The sequence below is a fragment of the Peromyscus eremicus genome, chromosome 17 (assembly GCF_949786415.1).
Source record: "Peromyscus eremicus chromosome 17, PerEre_H2_v1, whole genome shotgun sequence".
Taxonomy (NCBI): Eukaryota; Metazoa; Chordata; class Mammalia; order Rodentia; family Cricetidae; genus Peromyscus; species Peromyscus eremicus.
Window position 1 is genome coordinate 37,240,122 of NC_081433.1, and position 26,657 is coordinate 37,266,778.

Here is a 26,657-nt window from a genome sequence, read left to right on the forward strand (position 1 = left end):
GTACACTGTCACCAGGGTGTACCGTTTGCAGGCCTTTGGGGGATACATCTGGGCCAACTCATTGCAGGCTACTTCTCTGAGACTTTAACTCAGAACTCAAGTTTGGTTTTCAGCTTCCTGGCTGGTGACATGGGGAGGCCAGGAATTGAACCCTAGTTGGCAGCCTGCCTGAGCTGAGGAGGGTTTTCTGTTTGAGAGTGGGTAATCATGAAGTCTAGAGACTCTGAGGGATGATGGTCTCCTGTCCTTTGAAGTTGTAGGACAATCCCATCTGGACAGCAACATTGAAGATCAAGAGATTGTCACTAATCCACCAGACATTTGCCAAGTTGTGGAAGTGACCACTGAGAGTGATGACCAGCCAGTCAGCATGAGCGAGCTCTACCCTCTACAGATTTCTCCTGTGTCTTCCTACGCAGGTAAGGGGAACAGGAGGGTGACATGGAGACTGAATAGGAAGCAGACCGCCACGTCTAGCATCGCCCCGTTTCACCCCACCACAAGACATCTCTGTTCCGTACTAGAAATTATCATTGTGGAATTATTCCTACTCTTACGTTCTTGACAACGTCTTGGACACCTCTGTTAGGAGAGGTAGTTATGGTATTCCTTTTCTTAACGGTCCATGATATGGTTCATTGAGGACTACAAATAACATTTCCTGGGATAAATGCTTCACTGTCATCATGAACATACAACAAATGATACAGTGACTGAGACCTGGCCAAGACCCAAAAAGGTCTGGCACAAAGGAGTTCAAATTCACTTGTAAGGTCCTTGCCTAAGTTAACAGACTTTGGGGTCAGAGTGGTTTGATGGCATCTAGATTTTATTAAGGTGGACAGGGCTTTAGAAATCATCTTTTCTAGAGTCTCTGTTTGTGGAAGTGAAAGAATTTTCTCAAGGTCCCCTGGCCAATAAGTGTCCTGGCCAGGAGTTGAACTCAGCCTTCAGCTTCGAGGTCATTGCTGGATCTAATCCATTTCACTAGCTTTACTTGCCCCGTCCATATACTTCCTCCTTCCCTCCCTCCCTCCCTCCCTCCCTCCCTCCCTTCCTCCCTCCCTCCCTTCCTCCCTCCCTCCCTCCCTCCCTCCCTCCCCTCCTTCCTTCCTTGTTATATAGTGCTCCTTGTAGCTGAACTGGGCAACTGAGGCCATTTCTACTCCTGGGGACTGATCCCATCGTTGCAGAAATTAGTCGAGGCAGGATTACAGGATTAGACACAGACTGAGAAAGTGACGGCTCCTTCCGTCACCAGAATTCCGTCATTTTACGCTGCCTTCCCGACCATCTCCGTTTGAGCTTTTGGAACTCAATCACAACTAGGAAACCTTAATTCTGAGTCAGTGTTCTTGCTTGCAACTATTAAAAAACAACAACAACAACAAAAACCAGAGGCCCAGGCATGGGAAAGGCCAGTCAGCTCTAGCGAAGGGATCACCCTCTCCCCAGGCCTGTTTGCATGCTTTGGAGGCCACACAGGGACAGCCCGGACTTGTGTGGCAGAGTTCATCCAAACATCAGTTGTTTGTAAACTGTCAGCAAATCAATTAACCTCATATTCCCCAGCTGCCAGCTTTCTTTTTGAATTTATTTTTTGGTGGTGGTAAAATACATATCTCGCGAACATGCCATTTGCTAAGTGTCCAGTTGAATGGCTTTGAGTGTGTTCGTGGTGTTACAACCTTCACTGCCCCCTACCTCCAGAAGTCTTTCATTTTCTAAAACTAAAATGATGCACCCATTAAATATGAACTCCTCTACCCGAATCTGGAGAACTAACAGTCTATTTTCTGTCTACTCCGTGGGCTCTTGTGAGCGGAATCTTGCAGTCTCTACCCTTTTGGGAGTGGCTTATTTTACTTAGCGCACATCATAACTTGCTTTTGTGTTAGGGGCGTGAAAAGAACGTGAGAAAGAAGGTTAGTGACAGGAATCCTATAACCGGCCAAACAACTGGCCATCAGTCATTCATTCATCAGACATAGTTTGAACTCTTACATGGGTCCGTCTCTTTTTGTCTTTGCCAGGGCCCAATAACTCTATTGTTTGTTGTGTGTTTATTGTTCTCTGGGGATTATGCTAAACGCTTATAAGGGTTTGTATTGATTGACTCACTTAATTATCAAGGGAATAAATGTTATTCTCACCTCTTCCGAAATGAGGACTCTAAAGCTAATGTAAGTCTAGGAATAAGAAACTAGTAACAGATATATCCATGTGTAGATGTTCTTAGACACTCACCAAGGTCCTACACATGGTCACATAGTCTCATTCGATTGTCAAAGGACCAACCAGAGGAGGTAGACCAAAATCTTTATGCAGAAACAATGGTAGCATTAAGCACTGCAGTATTTTATTTTGCTTATATTTGCAGAGCTAAGGCTGAAGTCTTGGCTTTCTTCTAAGTCACCCAGCTGCTGTAGTTGTTAAACAGGGTGTCGGGTATGAGGGGTAGAGCCTTAAAGCAGACGGGTCTACCTGTTTGAGATTTTCTTGGGGATTTTGGAAAGACTGTCTTGCTGTTCTGTCAGCAGTGGTATTTTGCCTTAGCAGAGGCGTCCTGAGAACAGCTGATGTGTGGAGAAAAATGAAAATTTCCTTCCCCGTTCTGGGACACTTGCATAGATTTCAAAGGAAGGGTCTTAGCTCCGGGGCAGGACAGATACAGCATGGATTTCTGTGAGAGCCCAGCTTTTCAACCTGGTATTTGGTTCATTCCATTGTTTTCATTGTCAGAATTCTCCAGACTCTCACAGAGGGAAGCTTATTGGATGGAGCCAAAATGTTTTGCTGCTGGTCCTTTCTAGACTTGAAGATATGTTACAAAGTTCTCCATTACTGACCATGGCTAGAACAAGTCTTCCAGGGTTTCTCTGTGTAGCTTTCGGAGTCTGTCTTGGAACTCACTTTGTAAACTAGGCTGGCCTCGAACTCACAGAGATTGACCTGCCTCTGCCTCCCAAGTGCTGAGATAAAAGGTGTGCACCACCACCACCCAGCCTCACCTTTTGATTTTATGTTCGTCAGTAGCATAGGCTGTTTGCTTATTTTCATGATAGAGATCCTTTGTGCAGACTGCGCGTTCAAATGTAGGCTGTTTGCTTATTTTCATGATAGAGATCCTTTGTGCAGACTGCGCCTTCAAATGTCAACCACCTTCGTTCTCCTGCCCAGGAACCTGTTGTTTGGAGGCTGTTGTTGAATAGTTTTTTCCTCTAAAGATCACTGATATATCATCCTAGGAATATCACAGAACCACATTCAGCTTTGCAGCTCTTCTTCTACTCTATTATTTAATTGTCAGGCTAAGAAGAAGCTGAGGCAGTGTCTTTGGGTGGAAGGAAGTGTTTGCATTGGATACTTTAAGCTGATAGAAAATTCTACTTTGTTTGATAACATTTTCAGAGTGGGGAAAGTATGTTTCCAAACCCGGGCTAAGGAAGCACTAAGGCATAGTCTTTTTTGTTGTTTGTTTGTTTGTTTACATAGTTACTTTTGCAAGGCTTCAGGGCATGATAAAACAAGCACTCCACCACTGGCCTGTATGGCCAAGCCCTCACTGTATTTTAATGTGGCTGTATGCCACATCTCCGCAGGATTTGACTAGATGGTTGGTTTAGTAAAAGGAAACCGTGATGGTAACTCAGAAGAAAGGAGGCGGAAACCAGGTCTGCATAGGAAGCAGAGTAAGAATCAGTTGGTTATATACTCAAGAGAACAGAGGTTATGCAGGTAGCCAAGCATCATTCTCCCGGAAACCATAGAGATGTTGTGAATGAGGCAAAGGTGTATTGGCATGGAGACTAAGGTTCGGATTTGAGCTGCTGAGTGATTGGTTGCATCTTCTAGTGAATGTAATTGAGGAAATTATATGGAAAGAAATCAATGCTAATCGTATTTTGTTGAATGAGAGCCTTCCAGAAAACATAGCAGATATCACATAATACAATAATGTGTTCCATAAAATATATCTTCTTCTCCATGATGTTCTCGAGGTGGTTTGGCAATATGTGTTCTCCAGGCAGATGTTAAAACCTGGGCTGAAGTGTCATGATGCTAGAACTGGCACTCAGGAAGAGCCCTTGATGTCATCGGATCCGAGTCCAAATCACTTTCTTCCCTATTAGCTGCTTGTAGGAAAACGGGCCAGAAAGGTTAAATCATTTCTTCATGTACCTGCTACTATTCTGTAAATATTTCAGCTTCTTCGGACCATGCTTGCAAAGCAGCTTCAATCTTTTTTTTTTTTTTTCATCCCGTTGTATTGGAAGTCAGTTTGAGAAGGATCCAAACTAATAAAAGGGGGAAGTGACATAATGCACATTGACGTTTTGGCAGTCACGTTGATCTGGAAGCCGCAGCTGCAGGGAACTCATTTGTCATGTGAGGAATGAGTCTGGAAATGGCTCTGGTGGAGGAACACCAAGAGAACAGGAATGAGGACTGGGAGCCAGATATTGAGTAATAGTTCTAAAAACCGCCATTCATCTAAAAGTAAACTTTGGGATCCTCAGACGGGAGCCCCAGGCACCTGCATCTCCTCGGCTGAAGACTCTCGAGGCTGCTTTCTCTGTAAGAATCAGAATTATAAACCAGAGTGTTAGTCCGCCTCACAGTGCTTTAAACACGCGAGGTAGTCAACTTTAAGAGACCAAAAGGCATCATGGCTCACGGTTTCAGAGATTTCAATTCATAGCTACTTGTCTCCGTTGCTTTGGGGCAAGTAATGGCACAGAACGGCATGGCCAGAAGCACTTGGTGGAGCTAATCTGCTCAGACCATGGTGGCTGTGAAGGGAAGGGAAGACAGGAAGAAGCTGGGGGTCCCAATGTCCCCTGCATCAGTAATGAATGCAGTGACCTCACCTCCTAGAGTTTCCAGCCCATGTCAGCATCACCGTCATCTGGGGACCAGGTCTTCAACACTTGAACCTTTGGGAGACAGTTAAGATCCAAACCCTTATGCCCAGTTCCTGAAGTGGAGAGGCTCCCTCCATCACTACATCGTTTAGAAATGAGTCTCTCCAGCCAGCATTTGAGTCAGCCGAAAAAGCAAGGGCAGAGGACGTGTGCCGTTCCTGAGTCACAACTTTATTCCTCTAGTTGCATGCTGGGTATTTACAGGAAAGGAACATTCTCATCCCCTACCAGGACTGTTCAAAGTCTTACCAAGGAGTTGAGCCTGGCATCTAACTTCCAAACCCTCCAACAACTGTGGCCGTGAGCTTGTGGGATCCTAGGACCTTGATGTCGACAGCTCCTTTCTCTGAACCCTCGGCCTTCCCGCGCATGCCTGGGGGCTTTGTGTGCTTGCTTTTCTTCGAAGGGAAAAGGCACAGACGGATTTATGGGGAGTCATGAGGAGGAGAGGGGGCTCGATGCACGTGGAAGGAAGCGAAACTTTGGCTTCAGAGCACAAACAAAGCTAAGCATGAAAATAGAAAGGGGACCTTGAAGTTGTGCCAGCAGGAAGGCAGTCTCCATGCTCTGTTTGCGACTCTGGGATCCGAAGTACAGTTTTGTTTTCTTTCCTCTGCTGACTCAGTCCGAGACTTGGCAGGTTTCTCAACATCTCTGTTTCTCGTTTTTTCTTCTTGGGAGTGGCAGTCCTGCCTCCCCTGGAGGCTGAGTTCATGTGGCTTTTGTGTTTGGAGGGCAGTTTCCTTTTCTGGTCTTCGCTTACTTCTGCCTGAAAACATTCCTTGTGCCTATTGTGGGATTGTCTCTGTAGCCCAGACCACTGTCAGCTAACATCTAGGCTTCCTCACGGAAACTGTGTCCCCTGTATGGGGCTGTTTGGGGGCAGAACATTCCGAGTTGGAGGAGCAAACGATCTGATTTTTGGTCAGTCCGTGACCATCTCCCAGGCCTGTCTGAAGTCCCTGGAGAACAGTGGCTGAGAGTCATGCAAAAAAGCATTCCTGGGTGAGACTTGTGGATCTCACATGCTCGCTGTCTGTCTAAGGAATGCACTGGGGTACAGTCTGTCCATTTGCTCTTTCACTTGATCTATGTGGAGAGACCAGTCTCTGGCCCGTGATCGGAATGATGCAGAGGGCCCCGGATGGCCTGGAGCCATTGGATCTTAACTGCTGTTGGGTAGGCATGCAGCCAGAGGCTAATCTCCCTCAGCAGTGGCAGGGTGGGTGAGGGTCGGAAGCTCTAGAGGACATATTGCCAGGTGATAGCAGCTGCTTTCTGACTTAGGATCGTTGTAAGATGAACAGACCTGTATACAAAGGCTCTAGCCGAGCCTTGCTGTAGTTCTCTAAATGCCCAGCTCTTATCAGTCAAATAAATGATCCAGACAAAATGACCTATGAGCATCTGTATTAGATGCTCTACTCTCCGTGCATTAATTTTTCAGTGGTGATGAACGGTGAAAAAACTGTTCAGTGTCATTTTTTAATTTGTAAAGCCTAACGTACGGATGATGTGTAATCAGCAGTTACTAAATTTTACTCTGTTGTGTCCAGCCCTATGTGCAAATTTAGTGGTGAATACCAATGATATTGCAGGCACTATGTGTCAGCTCCGTGCTGGGCCAAACCCCCAAACACTCTCTCACTTACTCGTCACGGAATCCTCTTTGGAAAGTGGCGGGTAACTGCAGCTCACTGTGGTTAAGAACTTTTCTCTGTGTCTCACAGCCAGCAGGTCCAATCAGGTTTATAATGGACCGGCTATTGCCCTGTAGCAGTATGACCATAAATGTCATGGCTTAACACAATACACAGTTACTATCTCACAGTCTCTGTGGGGTGGGAATCCAGGTGTGGCTTAGCTGGATTCTTGGCAGCAGAGCCTTGCTAACCAGTCCTGAGGTGTTGGCTCATCTGGGAGACAACTGTTCAGCCACTGGGTCACACAGCGTTGGGCAGAATTGAATTCCTTGCAAAGTGTTGAACAGAGATCCGCAGTTTCTCGTGAGCTTTTACCTAGAAGCTGCCCTTAGCTTAAATGTGCCATGTGGGCCTCCCAAACACAGCCAGCAAACAAAAGATGGGTTCAGTCTTATATGATGGCATGCTCTTGCTCATGTTTATGTCTTTACTGTGTTCTGTTGGTTAAAAGCAAGTCACAGTTTCTGCCCACACGGAAGGGGATGGGCCCAAAGGTGGTAAACTTCAAATGAAGGTCTTGGGGCATCTACAACATGGCTGCCATCTGCTAAAACCCCAGTAGAAGCTGGATCTCTATAAATCCAAGGGAGGCTACTAAAAATAGGAGGGGGCAAGGAGAGATTCAGGAAGACTTCTTGGAAAATTTCACTGTGTCGGGACTTCCTGTGACAACGGGGATGGACTAGAAGAAGACAGTGTGTGGCATTGTGGACAGAGCTTCAGGGAGGAGAAGATCCCTCCAGTGCTGCACCGAACCCCGGGAGGCAGAGGCTGTGGCAGCATAGCCTTGTAGAGCAAGCCTCTCCACTCAGCCCCAAAGCCCCACTTCTCTTAGGGGACCAAGCAGAGAATGGAAATTCACTCAGCTTGTCCCACTGGAAGTGTTTGACCTCACAAAGTGGAGGGAGAGGGTGTGTGTAGTTTCATATTTCTGAAGTGCTGGCATAGGTTTTCAAGATACTTCCTGAGCCTCCAAAATAGCTTGAGCAACAAGAATATTTCTGTTTTTCTTTCTCGACAGAAAGTGAAACTACCGACAGCGTGCCTAGTGATGAGGAGAATGCAGAGGTGAGCCGGCTTCCTGTTGCCTCTTGTTTTAAAGCATGGGTTTTACTTTTGGATCCGTGTGTGTGTGTGTGTGTGTGTGTGTGTGTGTGTGTGTGTGTGTGTGGTGTGAGTGTGAGAGAGAGAGACAGAGACAGACACAAGACAGTGAATGTACATAACCTTAAAATTTACCGTAGCTTTTTATTCTCAATTGTAAAATGTGGTGCTGAGCGCTGGGTGGGAAGAAGGGAATAAAATGCGCCCCTCAGAAAGAGAGGTGAATATGACATGGCTGGAAGAGAAAACGGAAGTCAAGGCCAGGAAATGTTGATATTCTTCTGGCTGTAAACATCCTGCTTTGCCAACAGGAATAGAATGGCCTGCCCAGCCCAAAGCAGTGGGCAGAAGTCAGCATCAGGAACAGCTAGCAAGATTATCTTCACACAGATCAGTCCTCTCCTTGAGTGGTCCTGCAGAGAGGCGGGTGTGTCCAGTCTCCACTCCCTGCCAACCTGCTTGGCGTCTCTCTGTAGGCCAGGCTCACACAATGGCAGGAAATGGCTGCAGTGTTGATGGGAAGAAAAGGGGGGCTGGAGAAGAAGCTGATGTTTGGTTGAATTCCTACTATTCCGATATCAGGAATTCCGAGAAGACAGTAGGCATCCATGCTGGCGTATTTTATGATCTGGCTTCTTCAAAGACGTTACCTCCTTTTCTGCCTGGCAGCTGTGAGGCCAGTTGTGGTTCAGAGAATGTGGATCTCAGCCCTATCCACTTAAAAAGCAATCAAAGGGCATTTGCTGACTGTTCCTAAGCTCCTTACTCTCCTCCTCTGAAAATTCGGGGTGACTAATTAGGTTGGGCCATCCACTATGGCTGGAAACTATGCAGCCTGGGCACAGGAACCAGAAGCCAAGTTGCCACTGTATTTTGTGTCTTTGCAGAAGAGTCTTGGCCAGATTACTGGGAGATAGCAAATGGGAATTATTTGAAAAGTAAGAGAAGCCATTGCATTGTATGTGGCATTCAATGGAAAGGAAAAGACGGTGTGTGTGTGTGTGTGTGTATGTGTGTGTGTATGTGTGTGTGACACACACATTATATATATACATATATGTATGTATATATATGTATGTATATATATGTATATATATACATATATATATGTACACACACATACATATATACTGATTGTTTTCTCTGAAAGGGGAAACCACACTGGCGGAAGAGGAACATTGAAGGCAAACAGTACCTTAGCAACATGGGGACACGGAGCACCTACTTGCTGCCCAGCATGGCGACCTTTGTCACTTCCAGCAAGCCAGATCTGCAGGTCACCATCAAAGAAGAGAGCTGTCCAATGCCTTACAACAGCTCCTGGCCCCCGTTTACAGACATCTCTCTCCCTGCCCCAGTGACCCCCACACCCAGCAGCAGCCGGCCGGACAGGGAGACCCGGGCCAGCGTCATCAAGAAGACCTCTGATATCACCCAGGCCCGTGTCAAGAGCTGTTAAGCCTTTGACTCTCTCTGGTGGTTGTTGGGATTTCTTAGCTTTGTGTTGTTATTTGTTTGTATTTTATTTTTCTCTCTGATACCTATCTTAGACAAATCTAAGGGAAAAAGCCTTGTCAATAGAATATTGATTGCTGTGTCCAACTCCAGGGCTGGGGCTTCTTTCTAAACTCAGGACTCCAGCCCCTTGGTAGATGCATATCTCTAGAACCTGCTGGATCTCCCAAGGCTACTCCCTCAAGTTCATGGACCAACAGCCACACGGGCAGTGGAGGTGCTGCGTTGCCTACGGTCAAGGCCAGCATGGTGGAGTGGATGCCTCAGAACGGACGAGAAAATGTGAACTAGCTGGAATTTTTTTATTCTTGTGAATATGTACATAGGGCAGTACTAGCCACGTTGCAGTCTGCTTCTGCACCTTATCTTGAAGCACTTACAATAGGCCTTCTTGTGATCTTGCTCTTCTTCACAGCACACTCGGAGTCCCCTCTGTGCCCATTACCCCACGACCCACCCTTCACCAGCCCATCCAATCCCAGCCCACTAACCAACCCCCCCCAACCCATCCAATCCCAGCCCACTAATGAACCTCCCAACCCATCCAATCCCAGCCTACTAACCAACCCCCAACCCATCAAATCCCAGCCCACTACCCATCCAATCCCAGCCCACTACCCATCTTCTCCCTCCCCAACCCATCCAATCCCAGCCCACTACCCACCCTTCCCTCCCCAACCCATCCAGTCCCAGCCCACCCGGTTCTTTTTCTCCTTTTCTCTCCTCAAAGGTAATGTTCCACATATTGGAGGAGGAGGAGGAGGAGGAGGAGGAGGAGGAGGAGGAGGAGGAGGAGGAGGAGGAGGGGAAGAAGAAAATTAGTTTCTCCACAGCTGTCCCATTTTAAGACTGCTTGAAAAAAAAATCTTTCTAATCTGCTATGCTTGAACGCCACGCGGTACAAAGGAAAACTGTCATGGAAATATTATGCAAATTCCCAGATTTGAAGACGAAAATACTCTAATTCTAACCAGAGCAAGCTTTTTTATTTTTTATACAGGGGAATATTTTATTCAAGGTAAAATTCTAAATAAAATATAATTGTTTTTTATCTTTTCTACAGCAAATTTATAATTTTAAGATTCCTTTTCTTGTTTATCAGCAGTTGTTATTACATCCTTGTGGCACATTTTTTTTTTAATTTTGTAAAGGTGAAAAAAAACTTTTATGAGCTCATGTAGCAATGAAATTATCCTGTGGATTGATAATAAATGAATATGATATATAGTTACAATTTTTAATGGATATCACTCCTGGCTTTATCTGTGTCTGCATAGAGTGCAATCATGGATCAGGACTGACCATGGGAAACTTAGGACGTTCCTATGGTGAGGCTGCGAATAATTTCCTCTTCCAAATGCGCACTGCACCGAACCCCTGTTGGAATGTCCCACACGAGTTGCCGATCACAGCTGTGCCCAGAAAGGGCGTTTATCACAACTGCACATGGTAGCAGTGGAGACTTGAAATGAAGGCCCTCGGCTCAGGTGACCCATGCAGCACCAGACCAGGATGCTGGCGCCCAAGTCTGGAGGATTTCTGGAGGAGACTGTTCCCTAGTCCACAGCTCTCTGCTGTGAGCAGACTCCTCTCATGTCAGTGGTTTTCTGTCCTTATCCATAGGCTTAGACATACAACTCAAGTTTGTGTTGTGTTACATATCTGGGCACAGATAAAACACTTAGAAATGAGAAATAGATGTTGTGGTCTACCTTCTGTTCCTCTATCTTCTAAGACCTGGCCTCTTTACATGAAGGCCCTGCTTTTAAAATGTAGGACTTCGAGAACACTGGTCTCTATCACCTACTTGGAATTTGTTTTCTCTCCTTTTGAATTATCCTTATTGCCTTCACATACACACCTTGGTATTTAAAGGTACAGCCCCGACCTTGAGAAGGTCACCTCCCTTACCTCCCAAGCTTCCTCAGAATACTAAAACTTAGCTGCCTCCCTACCACCTTTAGGGGTTATGAGAAGATCGCTAAGTTAATGTTTGAAAGGTCCTTTTAATTTATGCAAGGACAAAGGGCTCTTTTTAGGTCTATCTCTATGTGTGGCTGCAGATACAACCAGTGGCCATAAAATTATCCTCCCTGAACACAAATCGCCGGAAACACGTTACTGTTGGGTGAGTTTGAAATGTCTCACACAGGTGGCCCGTTGTTTCTTTTCAGAGCACCTTTGTAAGGAGTGTTTATTTTCATTCCTTAGGAGTCATACAGTCCTCAGAATAGGAGCCCTCCCCTTTGGTAATTTATATTTTAAAATCTCATTAATCACCCTGTTTTTGTTTTGTTTGCAAAACAACAAAAACCCAGGAGTAGAAGTTGGCCTCGGCTCACATGGTGATCGGTGGGTCTAGGATAGCGCTGACCTTTTGTCTGCTCCCTTCTGTACCATCAAGGAGCCCTGTAGGTCCCAAACGTCATGCCACTGCCTTATTCCAGTCCTGTGGCAGGAACTAGACAAGGCAGCCAAAGTCAGGATCCAGAGATAACGCCGTTTAGGTGCTCAAGATAATATTCTATTGCCAATGAGACCACAAAAACAGAACGATGCTTAAAATATCCCTCCGGAAGGCTGTTATTTCTAAGTCACACTTGCCTGTAGTAAAGGGAAACGTGAGTTACAAAATGCCTGGGACAGACAAACAAGCCAGATGGACAGCTCAGGAACAGGCGGCCCAGACCTTGTTGTTGTCACTCAGAGGAAGTGCTGGGGACACGTGATTTATTTAGTTGGCCTCTGTGTGTGCTGATATGGTTTTTATGATGGGGCTGGCTGTGGGTGTGTTTAAGTAGCAATGTAACCGCCTTTCGGACAATAGATTCCATTCTCCGGAGGTCACACCCATGACAAAGTTCCTTATACATCTGTGATCTGAGAATTCACTAACACAGTAAGGTAGGGCTCACCAAGCACCTTGATGGGACTGGCGTTCACAGAGCTGTTTGGGTGCCTTAAATAAGTCTGTCTTCAGTTATAGCCTTCATTCCCTATTTAGAGGCCCAAGGCAGTGTTTTGTCTATTTGAATTTATTAGGTATACGTGGCGAAGAAGTACAAATCCTTCGGACACCTAAGCCCTAAAACAATCCATTTTTTTGTTGGTGCTCCAAATGCAAAGGGTACTATCATGTAACCCGCTCCTGAGGTAAAAATTTTAGGAATGAGGAAGATCAAAGATTTGGTTTCAGGATTCTGAGTTTTCAAGTTGATGCTTTGCAAAGTATTTTTCCATGTGACTGAAAAAAGAAAGTGTTAAAGCCCCACATGGCCTCTTACCCCTACATCTGAGAGGTGAAACATTAGCCCTTCCATTGGCTAGAGGCTGTCCTTTGAGTGTTGAATTCATTAGGCTTGAAAAGCCCCTTGTCATTTTAGCTTTGGACAAACAGGTCCAGATGAAAGGAGGAAATCAAAACCCAAGACTTGTGCCAAATTTTTCCTGATGACAGACAAAAAAACTAGGAAATGGCCAGCAAACAGATAGACGGGTCTCCGGCATGCCGGGGTAGAATATCCAATGACGCCTTTACGAGTTTGGGCTTTGGAAAGAGTATGGGGGCAGAAGCTGCTTTTAACTAGTTATATGCAGCCATTTCATCCTGAAACTCCATCTCTTGGTATAACCTAAGGCCAGGATGAATGACAGAGCCACAGGGATGGGAACCTTACCTGCCAGGGAGCCAGGAGAATGTCACCCCCACTGTGTCCCTGCTGCAGTGGACTCCTCCTCAGGGGTGTCATAGTGTTTTTCTAGCTCTCACGAGACTGAAAGCCTCTTGAGGTGGTGTCTCCACCACATTCCCATTCTCATAAGTGGCACAAGGAAGATATCGATAGATTATCACTCCAGCATCTCCTACACCATACCCCACCATTCCTAATGTTAAGAGGATAGTGTCGGTCCCCAGCTTTGCCCCTTAGCAATGACTTGGATACCAGCTGCAGACCTGGAAAAGGATCTTGCCATGGTTGTGTAGAGCTTTGGGTGGGAAGATATCAAAAAGTATGCCTCGTGGTAGGGAGGGTTTCTTCCTGAAGCTGGCTGGCTTCTGTGCCCCTGCCAACCCTAATGGACACAGAAATAATTCTCTCCAGTGGCTTGGGCATTGCTGGTCCTGCTGTGATCATAAATGAGGGTTCTAAAGAGATTTGCTTCTGTGGCCATTCTAACAACAGGTGCCGAGGCACTGTCTGAAAATAGAGACTGGGAGGAAGGAAGTGGTCAGGCCTGAGAGCTGGTTTTAGCAAAAATGTGAAGTCTGTCCAAGAACTTGGTCATGCTGTGCAAGGATCAGGAGGGGGACCATTTCAGAGGTTACATAGTCTGGGGGTGCAGCTCAGTGATAGAGTGCTTCTCTGACATATGATGGACCCTGTGCAAGCCCCAGCACCTTGAAAACCACTAAATAAACAAATAAGTAAAAAAAAAAAAAAAAAAAAAAAAAAAGGTTAAGAATTTCTGCAGTCTGGCAAGACGGCGTTCTAGGATCCGTTGGCATGTTTCTTTGGACAGAAAAGCAGAGCATGTGTCCCGAGCCTCTAAGTAAGGATTGGTCACTTTCTCCATGTCTACTCTATAACCATGTTCATAACAGATTGCTGGCTCTGTGGGAAATATGGTGCTGGGTTCTACGAGTGCTCTCGGTTTAAGTCCTTGTACTCACCCCTGAAGAGTCACTGCTGTCCCACTCACTGGTCACACCCAGCGGGTTTGAGTGACACAACCTTTCGTGCAGGTCCAGAAAAAAAAAAAAGTCTGCATCACTAATATCTCTAAATTCCAGTTTTGCTGAGAAGAATATGTTAAAATTGGAACCCCTAACGTGCGTCCACACAAACTGTCAGAGGGAAAAGACTCCAGATATCTTCCATCTGATTAAAGCTTGGGTCATCTATCTGGGATCGCTCCTGTTGCCCCCAGATCCCCCTATAGCATTCAAAGGCAATTTAAATCCACACATTGTACTGGGGATGTGCCTGAAGTTTCCAGACAATGTAAACAGCTAGTTAAGAGTGATTCCTATGGTTAGTGATGAGCCAGGCTTTATCCACTCTGAGCATTAACACTGACAGATATTCTCTATAGAGCATGCTGTTCTGTCTGCCAGCAATTCCCCTCCAGGGCTGTAAATCCAGCGCTTATCTTCATCTGCAGCATCCTTGCTCTGGGAAGCCCATACATCATGTTTTTAATGTGACTGTGAAATGCAGAAAGGGGGTTCACAGTCTTGGATCCACAACATTCAGCCTATAGGGAAATTAGAATTTTAGGGAGAAGTGCAAAATACAGCCAAAAGCTAGTGCTCAAATTCTAACTAGTGACTTTAGGGGTCACATGGCAACCAGGCTATAATAGGGCAGGAAGCTGCTGGGTGTTTTAGCATGTTTTTAAGTTTCTATTTGCAGGACAGATTTTAAGTGGTGTAATTCTAAGTGAATTTCTTTTAGCAGCTCATGACTTTAATTTGGTAACTAATGATCTTGTTCTTCCCAGAACTGAGAGGTTCTGTAGGATGGGGAATTCTCACTGTTGAAATTGGGACTGTCTCAGTTACAACCACAGGTTTTAGTTGCCCTGAATATAATGATGAAATCAGAGGACACATGTGTTACGCTCTTTTGAGGCTGTTAAAAAAATATTTAAGCTTCACAAGAAGGTGTTATTGGACATACATTGTTGATGAGTCTATTACTAATTCATTCATTTAGGTGTAGTGTGTTTATGAAGAGACATAGACTTCATTCATTCAACACTATCAGTTCCCAGTATGTGTTGGTCTTATGTGTGAAAGCCACACGGAAGTGAATGGAACTTCTTCTAAGACAGCATGCGTTCCGGTGGTGAGTGGGTGGGAGCTATTCAACCAATGAATAGTAATCTTTGGGTGACAATAAAGGTCATGGAGGAAAATAAAATGGGGCAAGGAGGGGGTGGGGGGAGGGCGGGGGGGAGGAGCAGTGCAGACACTCAAGGCCATCGTGGTGGTGTTTACAGGATCAGTGGCAGGCCTGGCAGTTGCAAAGCTCAGCAGTTAGGGGGAAAGAAGAAAAATGGTTCGTATCAGCAGTGTTCTGTTGCAGGAAGCTCAAACCACAGTAGCTATTTTAAGCACAAAGGCATTGACCAGAGAGAAGCAGGTGCTTGTGTGGGCAAGCTGGACAAGCCTCTGAAGGGTTGGTTCCACCTCCATCACCACTGTGGAGGTGGGATGCTAGGAGACACCAGCGCTGTGAACGCATTGCATTAGCTTCAATCTCATCAGAGAGCCCCATCTTGTCATGGCCCACCTCAACGAATCCCTTGATACTCATGACTTTAGTAACGGAACCCCGAGCCACTGCGTCAGAAAGTCCCAAGGCTCCCCGACGTGTATGGGACTGGTTACAGCTGGATCAGGAAAATGACCTCGGCCTCACTGCTGACTTCCCATTCTTGCACAGGTTGAGCCTAATTTTGCAATTAGGGTCTCAGTTGTAAGACTGAGAAATGGGGTTGCAGGTTTCCAGCCATAGCAGCAGAGAAGGGCGCACCACGGGCAGGTAAGAATGGGTGCTACAGGCTGTTCAGGACCTCTAGACCCCCTCAGGAGAGCATGGCAAGAATGCTAAAGGCAATGAGAATAGCCGGAGGGAGGTAGCTTCATCCTGCACACTTCAGCAAATGTGGAAAGGCAACTAGACACAGTGGCTGGAACAAGGCTTTTGGTTTGACTAGCTTTTTTAAATTAAATCTTTAAAACATTTTCATTATTGTATGTGGATAGGTGCTTTGCCTGAATGTATATCTGTGCACCATGTGTGTACCCTCAGAGGCAAAGAGAGGCCATGGGATCCCCTGAAACTGGAGTTACAGACAGTTGTAAGCTGTCATGTGGGTGCTGGGAATTGAACCCATGTGCCCTGGAAGAGCAGTCAGTGCTCTAACTTCTGGGTAATCTCTCCATCCTTGATGTTTGCCTGTTCTTAAGACAAGCTCCCACTGTGTAGCCCAGGATGGATTCATACGTGCTGTATTTGCTAAGCTGCTGGGGCTAGCCTCGAACTCACAATCCTGCCTCTGCATCTAAATGCTGGTATATGCTACAGTCTCAAGTGCAGGGTACACTTTTGAAGTCAGATCAGTCTGTATTCAATTCTTACTTGTTAATGGCTTTAGGCAACTGTCTTGACATTTTGAAAGAACGGTTTCTTTCTGGAAACGGGGCTGTTAACACCTTACTTGTAAGGTTGTTATATAATTAAACATGATAATGCTAGTTATATGGGGAACATAGTGTAGATACTCGCTTGCAGCCTCTACAGTACCTGTGGATAAGGTAGCTGTGAGCTGTGGTTTGGAGGGCTGGTATCAAATTATTCATAGTTTTCCTGGACTCATATGAATTTGAGAGTTTATCAGTGAGGAACTCAGATCTCAAACATGTGACTGCAATGCACACACACACACACACACACACACACACACACACACACACACAGTGGTAGTTTGAATGAAAATGGCCCCCAACCTATGGGAGTAGCACTATTACGAAGTGTGGCCTTATTGGAGGAAGTATGTCATTAGGGGTGGGCTTTGAGGTGTCAGAAGTTCAAGCCAGGCCTAATGGCTCACTGTTTCTTCCAGCTGTCTGCTGATCTGGATGTAGAACTCTTAGCTACTCTCCAGCTCCATGTCTGCCTGCATGCTGCCATGCTTCCCACCATGAAAATAATTGACTGAGCCTAAAATGTAAGCTAGCCTCAATTAAATGTTTTCCTTTATAAGAGTTGGCATGGTCATGGTGTCTCTTCACAGCAATAAATCCCTAAGACATATATATATATATATATATATATATATATATATATATATATATATATATATATATATAATCTCTTCCCCCAGCCTCATGTCTTGGACTTTATTGAAATAGCCTAATTTCACTATGGAACTGGCATAAAACGATGAAAGAGTAAATTCCTCTCTGGTAAACACTGAAGAGATAAAAACGTTATGGTAGTTTCAATTTTATACAAATAGATTCAAACAACATTTGAAACATCTTATAAAACCACTAGGTGGGCTCACACTAAGTTGTGATGTTTGGCATATTGTAATTTGCTTCATTCTTGGGTCATCAATATAATTTCAATTGAGGGTAAGTTTCTGCTGTCATTCTCACTAGATTTGTGGATGTGGGATACTTTGACTCAGTAATTTGAAAGTATAGATATTTTAACACATTCTTTAAAGCAGAACAATGAATTGCTGGGCCTTTTTGCTTTCTTGTTATCTCCTCATTTCTAAAAATCTTATTCGAGCTCATGCATGGGTACATGGGATAATCAACTTCATGTGGATGTTTTTTTTTTCTTTCTTAACTAAGGTTTATTTTATTTTAATTGTGTGTGTGTGTGTGTGTGTGTGTGTGTGTGTGTGTGTGTGTGTGTGTTTAGGGTATGTGCATGTGAGTGCAGGTGTCTGTGGAGGTCAGAAGAGGGTATGTGGTCCCCTGGAGCTAGAATTATAGGCAATTGCGAACCTCCTTATATGAGAGCTTGGAACCACACTGAGGTTCTTTATGATGTCAGTGTGTTCTCTTAACTGCTGAGCCATTTCTCCAGCCTAGGGCAGCTGATTTTTGAGAATCTAAACATATGCCAGGTGTGAGGCTAGGGCACACCTCTCTATGACTGCTGTGGGATGTTCCATATGGCAAATGTGTTGCTAATTAGTCAATAAATAAAACACTGATTGGCCATTGGCTAGGCAGGAAGTGTAGGCGGGACAAGGAGGAGAATAAAGCTGGGCAGTGGAAGGCTGAGTCAGAGAGACACTGCCAGCCGCCACGATGAGAAACAGCATGTGAAGATGCTGGTAAGCCACAAGCCATGTGGCAAGGTATAGATTAATGGAAATGGATTAATTTAAGCTGTAAGAACAGTTAACAAGAAGCCTGCCACGGCCATACAGTTTGTAAGCAATATAAGTCTCTGTGTTTACTTGGTCGGGTTTGAGCGGCTGTGGGACTGGCAGGTGAAAGAGATTTGTCCTGACTGTGGGCCAGGCAGGAAAACTCAAGCTACAATGACCTCTGCTTAGATGAACTGATTGACATAAGATGCCATGTAGCTTCACGGGAAAGGATCTCTCCCCGTGTGTTAGGGAATGGATTCCTGTGAAAGAACGTACTCTAGGGTTGAGAACAGCTGGAGCCAGCTGTTCTCTGAAGGTGGAAGAAGCTGCTGTTGGTAGCAGGTTGAAACTACTACTGATCCCGTAATGGCACCCATTGTGAAGGCTTACATGCCTTGAAGAAGAAAATGGCTCAGAGTGATGGCTAATGTTCTGGCCATCCTTCTTCAGCGAAGGTGTCTGTGGTCCAAGCCCAGGTGACAGTGAAATAGAGAAGACCTTCCTTGAAGGTAGCAGGGTGGGGGTACACTATAAAGTCCCTAGACATTATGTCATAGGACTCTCTTAATTGTCAGCTTGACAAAAGCTAGAGTCACTTGGGGCAAGGACTTCAATGAAGAACTGCCTAAGTCAGGATGGTCTTCGGGAATGCCTGGGAGGGGATTTGTTTTCATAATTAAGTTCAGTGAGGCGGGAAGACACAGACCATCACGGGAAGTGCCATTCCTTGGGTCTGAATCTGGGCCTGTAGAAGAGCAGAGGAGGCTAGTTCAGTACCAGGTGTTCATGCGTTTATTCTTCCTCTGCTCCTGGATGCTTTGTAACTGTTATTTCAAGTGCCTGGCTTGACTTTCTTGTTATGGTGGATTGTAACCCGGAACTGTGAGCCAGATAACCCCGTTCTCTCCTAAGCTGCTTTTTGCCAGAGTGTTTTTTTTTGTTGTTGTTGTTTTGTTTTGTTGTTGTTGTTGTTGTTTGTTGTTTTTTTTTAATCACAGCAACATACAGGAGACTAGGAGAGAGTACCTAACTAGATGATACAGTATGAATGTTTATATTCCCTCCACAGCCCATGTGACAAAAGCTAGTTCCTAGGGCCATAGTTCTCAACCTTCCTAATGCCGGAACCCTTTAATATAGTTCCTCATGTTGTAGTGACCCCAACCATAACATTATTTTGATTCATACTTCATAATTGTAATTTTGCTACTGTTATGAATTGTAATGTAAATATCTGTGTTTTCTGACGGTCTTAGGTAACCCCTGTGAAAGGGTCTTTCGCTCCCCAGGTTGACTGAGAACCACTGTCCTAGAACGACAGGACTAAAATGGTGGCAACTAGATCCTGAAGACAGATCCCTCAGAATTATCACAAGCATCCTTATAAAAGAGGCACAAAAGCTGTGTTTGCCCCTCCACCAGGCGAGGACACATAGAAGGTACAAATTTCTGGTGCCTGAGTCTTGGGACTTCTGAGCTCCAAAAGTGTTGGCAATAAATTTCTATTTGTAAATTCCATATTCTGAGATCCGTTGTCACATTTTCCTCACCTGACGACCACAGCAGAGTAAGCGGAAGCCTCAGGTTAGGAATGAAACCTTGGTTGAAAGCAAGGCAAGGAGGCGGACCAGGACAGTAGCAGCTCTGACACTGGTGTAGGAGAAGTGTCCATAGTGGAGCCATGCACAAAGGCAGAGGATAGAAGACACGAAGGAAGAAGGACCCGGCAACTGGGGGTGACTGGTGGCACAGGGGTACTGCTGTCATAGCATATGCTGGCCTCAAGTTTAGGACACCTGGTGTATTCGCATGCGTCACGTGCATGCCCACATGGAAAATACTTGCGAACTCCAATTATAACTTGATAATAAAAAGAAAGATTTTAGCTGTGATATGACTATGATGCTATGAAAAATTATCTCATTTCTTCCAGAGTGTTTTCCCCCTTCGTCTTTTTCTTTGCCAATTCTGCAAGGAGCACCATTCACATACTGTCCACACACTAGTCAAATACATGGTTTTTTTTTTTGTAGGGCAGGGGGTCCTGCCACCCAGCTCCCAAATAAATCACACAGAGGCTTATTCTTAATTATCAATGCCTGGACTTAGCTTGGCTTGTTTCTTGCCAGCTTTCCTTAACTTGTCCCATCTACCTTTTGTCTCTGGGCTTTTCCCATTCTCTTACATCTATAAATCTTACTCTTACTCCGTGGCTTGCTGTGTAGCTGTGTAGCTGAGTGGCTGGCTCCTGAAGTCCTCCTCCTTCTTCTATCGTTCCTTCTTCCTCTCCTCCCAGATTTCTCCTTCTATACATTCTCTCTGCTTGCCAGCCCTGCCTATCCTTTCTCCTGCCGTACCATTGGCCGTTCAGTTCTTTATTAGACCATCAGGTGTTTTAGACAGGCACAGTAACACAGCTTCACAGAGTTAGACAAATGCAAAATAAACAAAAGTAACACGCCTTAAAATAATATTCTACTACAAATAAGACCTAATATACATAAAAATGAAAGTCCTAGAAGAAGAGAAGCCATCAATGGAACAGAACTGAAATCCAAGAAAACCTTCCATAAATAAGTGGAAATGTAAATTTATACATTGAAAAGACCCACTGTACATTTAGGAGAACTGACCTAGAAAGAGCAATTTTGAGACTTTTTCTAGAAGACTCTGAAATTTCAATCTTTCTCTCTCTCTCTCTCTCTCTTTCTCTCTCTCTCTCTCTCTCTCTCTGTCTGTCTGTCTGTCTGTCTCTCTTTCCCCTCCCGTCCTCCCCCCTCCCATGGTTCTCTCCAGGGGTTTATATGAATTTCCTAATGTTGCTCTACAAGTGACCATAAATCTGATGTTTAAAATGACATACATGTATTCTCTTACAGTTATATCATCACGGCCATGATCCCTTGAGGGCTCAGGGGAGAGACTCCTTCCTTATCTCTTCCAAGTTCTGACGACTTCCGGTGTTCTCTGGCTTGTGGCTATATCATTCCAGCCTCTGCCTCTGTCTCCACATGGTGCTCTTCCCATTTCAACTTTAGGGCTTTCCTCTATTTTTCTGTCTCTGAGATCTACACCATGCGCCTCCCTTTTTTTTTTTTGTTGTTGTTGTTGTTGTTTTTTTTTTTGTTTTCTCGAGACAGGGTTTCTCTGTGTAGCTTTGCGCCTTTCTTGGAACTCACTTGGTAGCCCAGGCTGGCCTCGAACTCATAGAGATCCGCCTGGCTCTGCCTCCCGAGTGCTGGGATTAAAGGCGAGCGCCACCACCGCCCGGCACGCCTCCCTTTTATAGGAAGATTTTTCATTGAATGTAAAAGCCACCTGGATAATCTAGGACAATCTTTTAATGACAACTACAAAGGCTGTTTTCCAATTAAGCTGATAGTCACATGTGTCAAGGATTTGGGACTGTATATATCTTTTTGGGGCCATTTTTCAGTTCATTCCAGAACCTCTAGGTAAAAGGTTAAATCATTTATGACCTCAGGCTTTTCATGAATGACATGAAAAGGAAGCTAATAATGGGAATAATTTTTAAATGACTTAAGGGTAAAGAATGCAAGCTGGCACTTTGGTATCTAACTAAGCTGCCCTTCACATTTCAAAGAAAAACAGCTTGGAAATAACTCAAGGAATACTGTTCAAGTATCAGTTGAGGTTTAGAAGACGAGTTTCATACCAACAAGAGGCAATTGGGAAAACACCAGCAAAAGCACTGGCAGCACACATGTGCTTTCTTGTGTAATTTTATCACGTGATAAAGATCACTGTGTTTAGTTGTATAGCTCAGGCCGTGGATTGAAGAGTAATACGTAAATGTTGGATATTCTATAAAATAATAGACATGGCCAAAAGGGATAAGAGAAAAAGAAAAGAATTACCATGGGCAGTTCTACAGAGGGTGGGCCATGGGGAGCCTGCAAATAGTCTATAAAATATTCAGCGAGATGGAAAGGGGATTATGTGTACTGCAATCAAATATAAAAATAACCATACAACAAACACACAAATATCCTGAAATGCTGAAAGAAATGAAAGACAAGTAGCAAATAAAACAAGCCAGTGAAAGTATAAAATAAAGGGTAACAATGCAATAATTATGAATTAGTATGGTATGACTAAATATAGCAGCCATGTTGATTAATGGAATAGGTTTGTAACTTTCTCCTCTCTTGTTTTAGTGACAAATGGGTCAATTTCCAGTTTGACCCATAACACAAAAGTTAAACCCATACTATATATAATAAACACACCTCAAATATGGTTACTCAAGGACCCCTAATCAAAGCCCAAAATAAGCAGAGGTATACTATAAAAATAAAAACACTGGTGATTCTAATCAAGCAAGTGAACTCAGCCCCCAATTCTCTGTGATGTAGGTTTTGAAACTTACATGGATTACATTTGAAAGATGTAATAAAATGTAGAAAAGTGTGGTTCACACAGAGAAGACGGAACAGTTAGAAATATCTATGTGCTGTGTACCATAGCAACGATCACATGAAACATAAATTTCATGAAATAGAAACACATTAATAATAGGTGATGTTAACACCCCATATTCAGTACAGACAGCACATGAATTAAAAAAAAAGATATAGGTATAAATAATTCAGTTAATAATAGATCAGTTTTAGGATATGTAACATATACCCTAAAGATGAAGACTGTCTTCCCATATGTATCATTTTTAGCAAATATTCATTTTTGTGGCTGCATGAAATGACCCTGAATTGATATCATACCCTTGCTTCTATTTTATATTTCATCCTTTCTTTTGCCAAGGTCTATGTAATGTGAGATACATATGCAGGCAAACCAGTTCTCGCTGTAATGTGTGACTAGATCTGAAACTTGGCCAGTGGTACTGTTTTTTTTCCCCCTGACCTTTTCCTGACACTGCATACAATTATCTCCCTTTTAAGCAGGGCATGTGGGGTGACTATAAGTGAAATGTACTTTTAGACAGGTGTTTGGGGATGCGTAGCTCCTTCAGGCCCCCAGGCCTGGTTCCAGGACTATTGGATGCTTCTACAGGACACTAATGCTTCATGTTGTGGCCTGTGGCATGCGCAGTGTTCTTGTGTTCCACTCACAGGGTCCGCAGGAAGCATGAAAAATGTAGGTCAGGGGCATATAAAATATTTATGAAAAATAAAAACACAGATGTCTTTTCTTAGCACACCTACCAAGTACAGAATACTTGAACAGTAGTGGTTTTGAGTTCTAGTTAAGATATGTATCTTAACGATTTGTAATGCTATTTATTAATTCTTTTTTTCTTTTGCAGTAAGTAATTTTAGCAGCAGTGATTTTTTTTTAAGTGCATAGTTGGAGCTGAAGAGAGGGCTCAGTAGTTAAAATCATGCTGTTCATGCAGAGGCCCAGAGTTTGGTACCCGTGAAACATGGCAGGTGGTTCACAACCACCTGGAATTCTAGAGCCAGGGGATCTGATGCCCTCTTCTGGCCTCCGTGGGTACTTGCATTCATGTGGCACGCATTCACACACAGACTATACACATACACATAATCAAAAATAAAACATATCCTTAGAAATAAAAAAAATTAAAGTACATATTTAGTGAAAAAAGCATTACCGTCTTGTGGGTTCTCAAAGAAATTTGATAAATAAGTGCACATTTAATGGAAAAATGGTTATTGTCTTTTGATTTCTCAAAGAGGCTGGTGGCAAATTCCTAATTTGCAGAAAATATTTGTAGACTCTGCCATCCCCTGGGGGCCTATGATGATATCATTGACCATAAGAGAACTTGAGGCCAAAATTTTCTAAAAATCATATCAGCATCTATCTCAAGAGCTAGTAATTATTTTAAGAAGGCCGTGCTGAAAAATGGTTAACATAAGCAGATGCAGAAGGTGAATTTACATATCCCTGGGAGGCAGTCATGCTTTTTTATTTAGATCCAACATCTGTTCTTCTAAGTGCTTTGCCCCGCCCCTTTTTCCAGTAGGGCCTCCCCAGTGAAAGACCAGGGATGCTGATAGGGCTTTGCCCCGCCCCTTTTTCCAGTGGTGCCTCCCCAGTGAAAGACCATGGATGCTGATAGGGCTTTGCCCCGCCCCTTTTCCAGCAGCGCCTCCCCAGTGAAAGGCCATGGATGCTGATAGGCTGACGACAAGTGAAAAGTCCAAGACCTCACTGGGCCACACGGACACATTCAACATTGTCAAAAACCAGCCTTTGGAGGTCTGGGAAGATAGTTCAGTCCTCGAAATGCTTGCTGAGCAAGTGCGAGGACCTGAGTTCATCTCCTTAGCTCCCACGCCACATAAAATAATCTCAGCACTTTGTAGCACATGCCGGTAATTCCAGCAGTGGGGAGGCCGAGACTGAAGGACCCCTGGAGCTCATTGGCCAGTCCCCCTAATCAAACTGGTGAGCCCCGGGATCCAGGAGAGACCTTGTATGAAGAAATCATGGGGGATGGAGGCTGGAGAGATGATTTAGCAGTCACTAGCTGCTCTTTCAGGGGCCCTGAGTTCACTCCCTCCACCCACATGGCATCACACAGCTATGACTCCAGTTCCAGGGGATCTGCCGTCTTCTTCTGGCTTCTAAGGGCACCCTGTGCAAGTGATACACAGACATAATACTCGTACGCTTAAAACAATGAAATTAAAAGAAATGTACACACACACACACAGAGGGAGAGAGAGAGACAGAGACAGAAAAAGGGGTGCACATATGTAGACACACATACACAGAGAGAGACACACACAAACATAAACACACATACACACACAGAGATGCACATTTGTAGGCACACATACACACACAGAGGTGCACACACATAAACACAGACACACAGAGGTGCACATATGTAGACACATATATATATACTCACACACATACACACACACACACACACACACATGCACGCACGCACGCACGCAGAGTGAGGCTTTGTGTTCATAAAGAAATCAAGCTGAATACACAAATAGATGAGATATATCTGAATGCCTGTGTGATGAGTGAGGGGCATGAAGTGGAGTCTGTGGCCAGGAGTGAAAGGTCAGTGTTTCCAGCTGTCCCAGTGGACGTGCTGCTAGGCATGAGGTTGAGGGCAGTGGCCCTTGAGACGCTGCTTGCTTGTCGAGGGGTCCGAGCGCACTGACAGAGCTGAGGGTCGGCTGGCCATCCAGGACATACAAATCACGGGCATTCCTCCTCCAGGCTGACTGAGGGCAAGAGGCACCGAGCTCCACAACGCAGTTCTTCTAGGGCTTTGTAAATTCCTTCCAGAGATTTCTGAACATTGGCCGGCTTTGGTTTTGCCTCCCTCCTCTGTAGATTCTTATCACAAGCTTCCAGCCTGCAGAATTTACCCTTCCCCCTTTTACAGAACTGGTCAGGAATTGTTTCAGAATCTATGAAGCCAAGCGATTACCGGTGAAGCAGGAAGGGAGGGGCTTTATGTGTGAACTTTTAACCACTGTGAGAAAAAGTTGTTTGAAGGTGGAAGAAAAAAAAATACACTAAGCAAAAATAACCACCCACAGGAATACACAAACTGCAGAGTGCTTACATGGGATTAATTCCTAATTCCTCTACGAGATTCAGGTGGATGTTTCACACAGCCATATGTCAATATCAATTCAGAGGTTTAAAAAACCTAGACGAGGGAGCCTTTTTTCCTCAGCAAGCCATGAAACACAGGGATTCACCCATGAGCCTTCAGGCAATGAAGCCTCCTCACCTATGAGAAATTACCCCGCTGGCAGTTTAGGCAGGCGACTTCAAATAAGCTTCATTGCTGTCTGTTCCCTCCAGAAGGCTCTCGCTCCAAGCTGAGATTTGAACCCCTTGTCACTAGTGTTGGAGCCGGAGGGGAGCCGCGAACACAGAAAATGAAGACGAGGCAGCAAGTGTCCAGCTCAGGGACAACGCTCCAGCTCGGCAGGCCAAACGGAATTCTCAGAGCTTCGACATGGTTGAAAACTGCCCCTCTTTGGGCTAGCGTGTCTCACTTCATTTGTTCACATGTTAACATTTTTTTTTGTTTTGTTTTTTGTTTTTTGTTTTTCAAGACAGGGTTTCTCTGTGTAGCTTTGCGCCTTTTCCTGGGACTCACTTGGTAGCCCAGGCTGGCCTCGAACTCACAGAGATAACATTTTTTTTTTTTTAAATTACGATATAAAAAGAAAAAAAAATTGCCAGTCGCTGAGCCCTGGAGTGAGGCGCTAACACGGTTGGCATTGCCTTCGGGAGCACAAGCTTCGCCGGCCTCGTAGAACCAGCTGCTCATGTCACACATCCATTTCGCTGTGCGCATCTGTGGCAGCCCAGCGTTTGCTTAGATTCGTGATCCTAATTGTCATGGAAAATGTCTTTGCAAAGTTGTCACCGCGTTACTCTACGGAACAGAAGCCACCATGTGTGGCTGGCACGGGACGGTTGTTGCACAGAGGCATTCCACAGTGCCTCATCGAGACTGAATAAATGATACCCCCTTTTAAAGCTGGAGGAAGTTGGCATGACAACCTCA

At 44.7% G+C, this 26,657-nt stretch overlaps 1 protein-coding gene across 1 annotated transcript in view; it reads left to right on the plus strand.

The window, feature by feature from the left end:
• The window catches only part of Irf2 (interferon regulatory factor 2), a 107,612-nt gene extending 97,714 nt beyond the window's left edge, over positions 1-9,898 (plus strand). Inside the window, exons 7-9 of the mRNA XM_059244825.1 lie at positions 255-419; positions 7,650-7,696; positions 8,883-9,898. Coding sequence (XP_059100808.1) covers positions 255-419; positions 7,650-7,696; positions 8,883-9,191 — 521 coding nt within the window. The 3' untranslated portion in view covers positions 9,192-9,898. The remainder of the gene's footprint in view (positions 1-254; positions 420-7,649; positions 7,697-8,882) is intronic.
• The last annotated feature ends 16,759 nt before the right edge of the window (positions 9,899-26,657 follow it).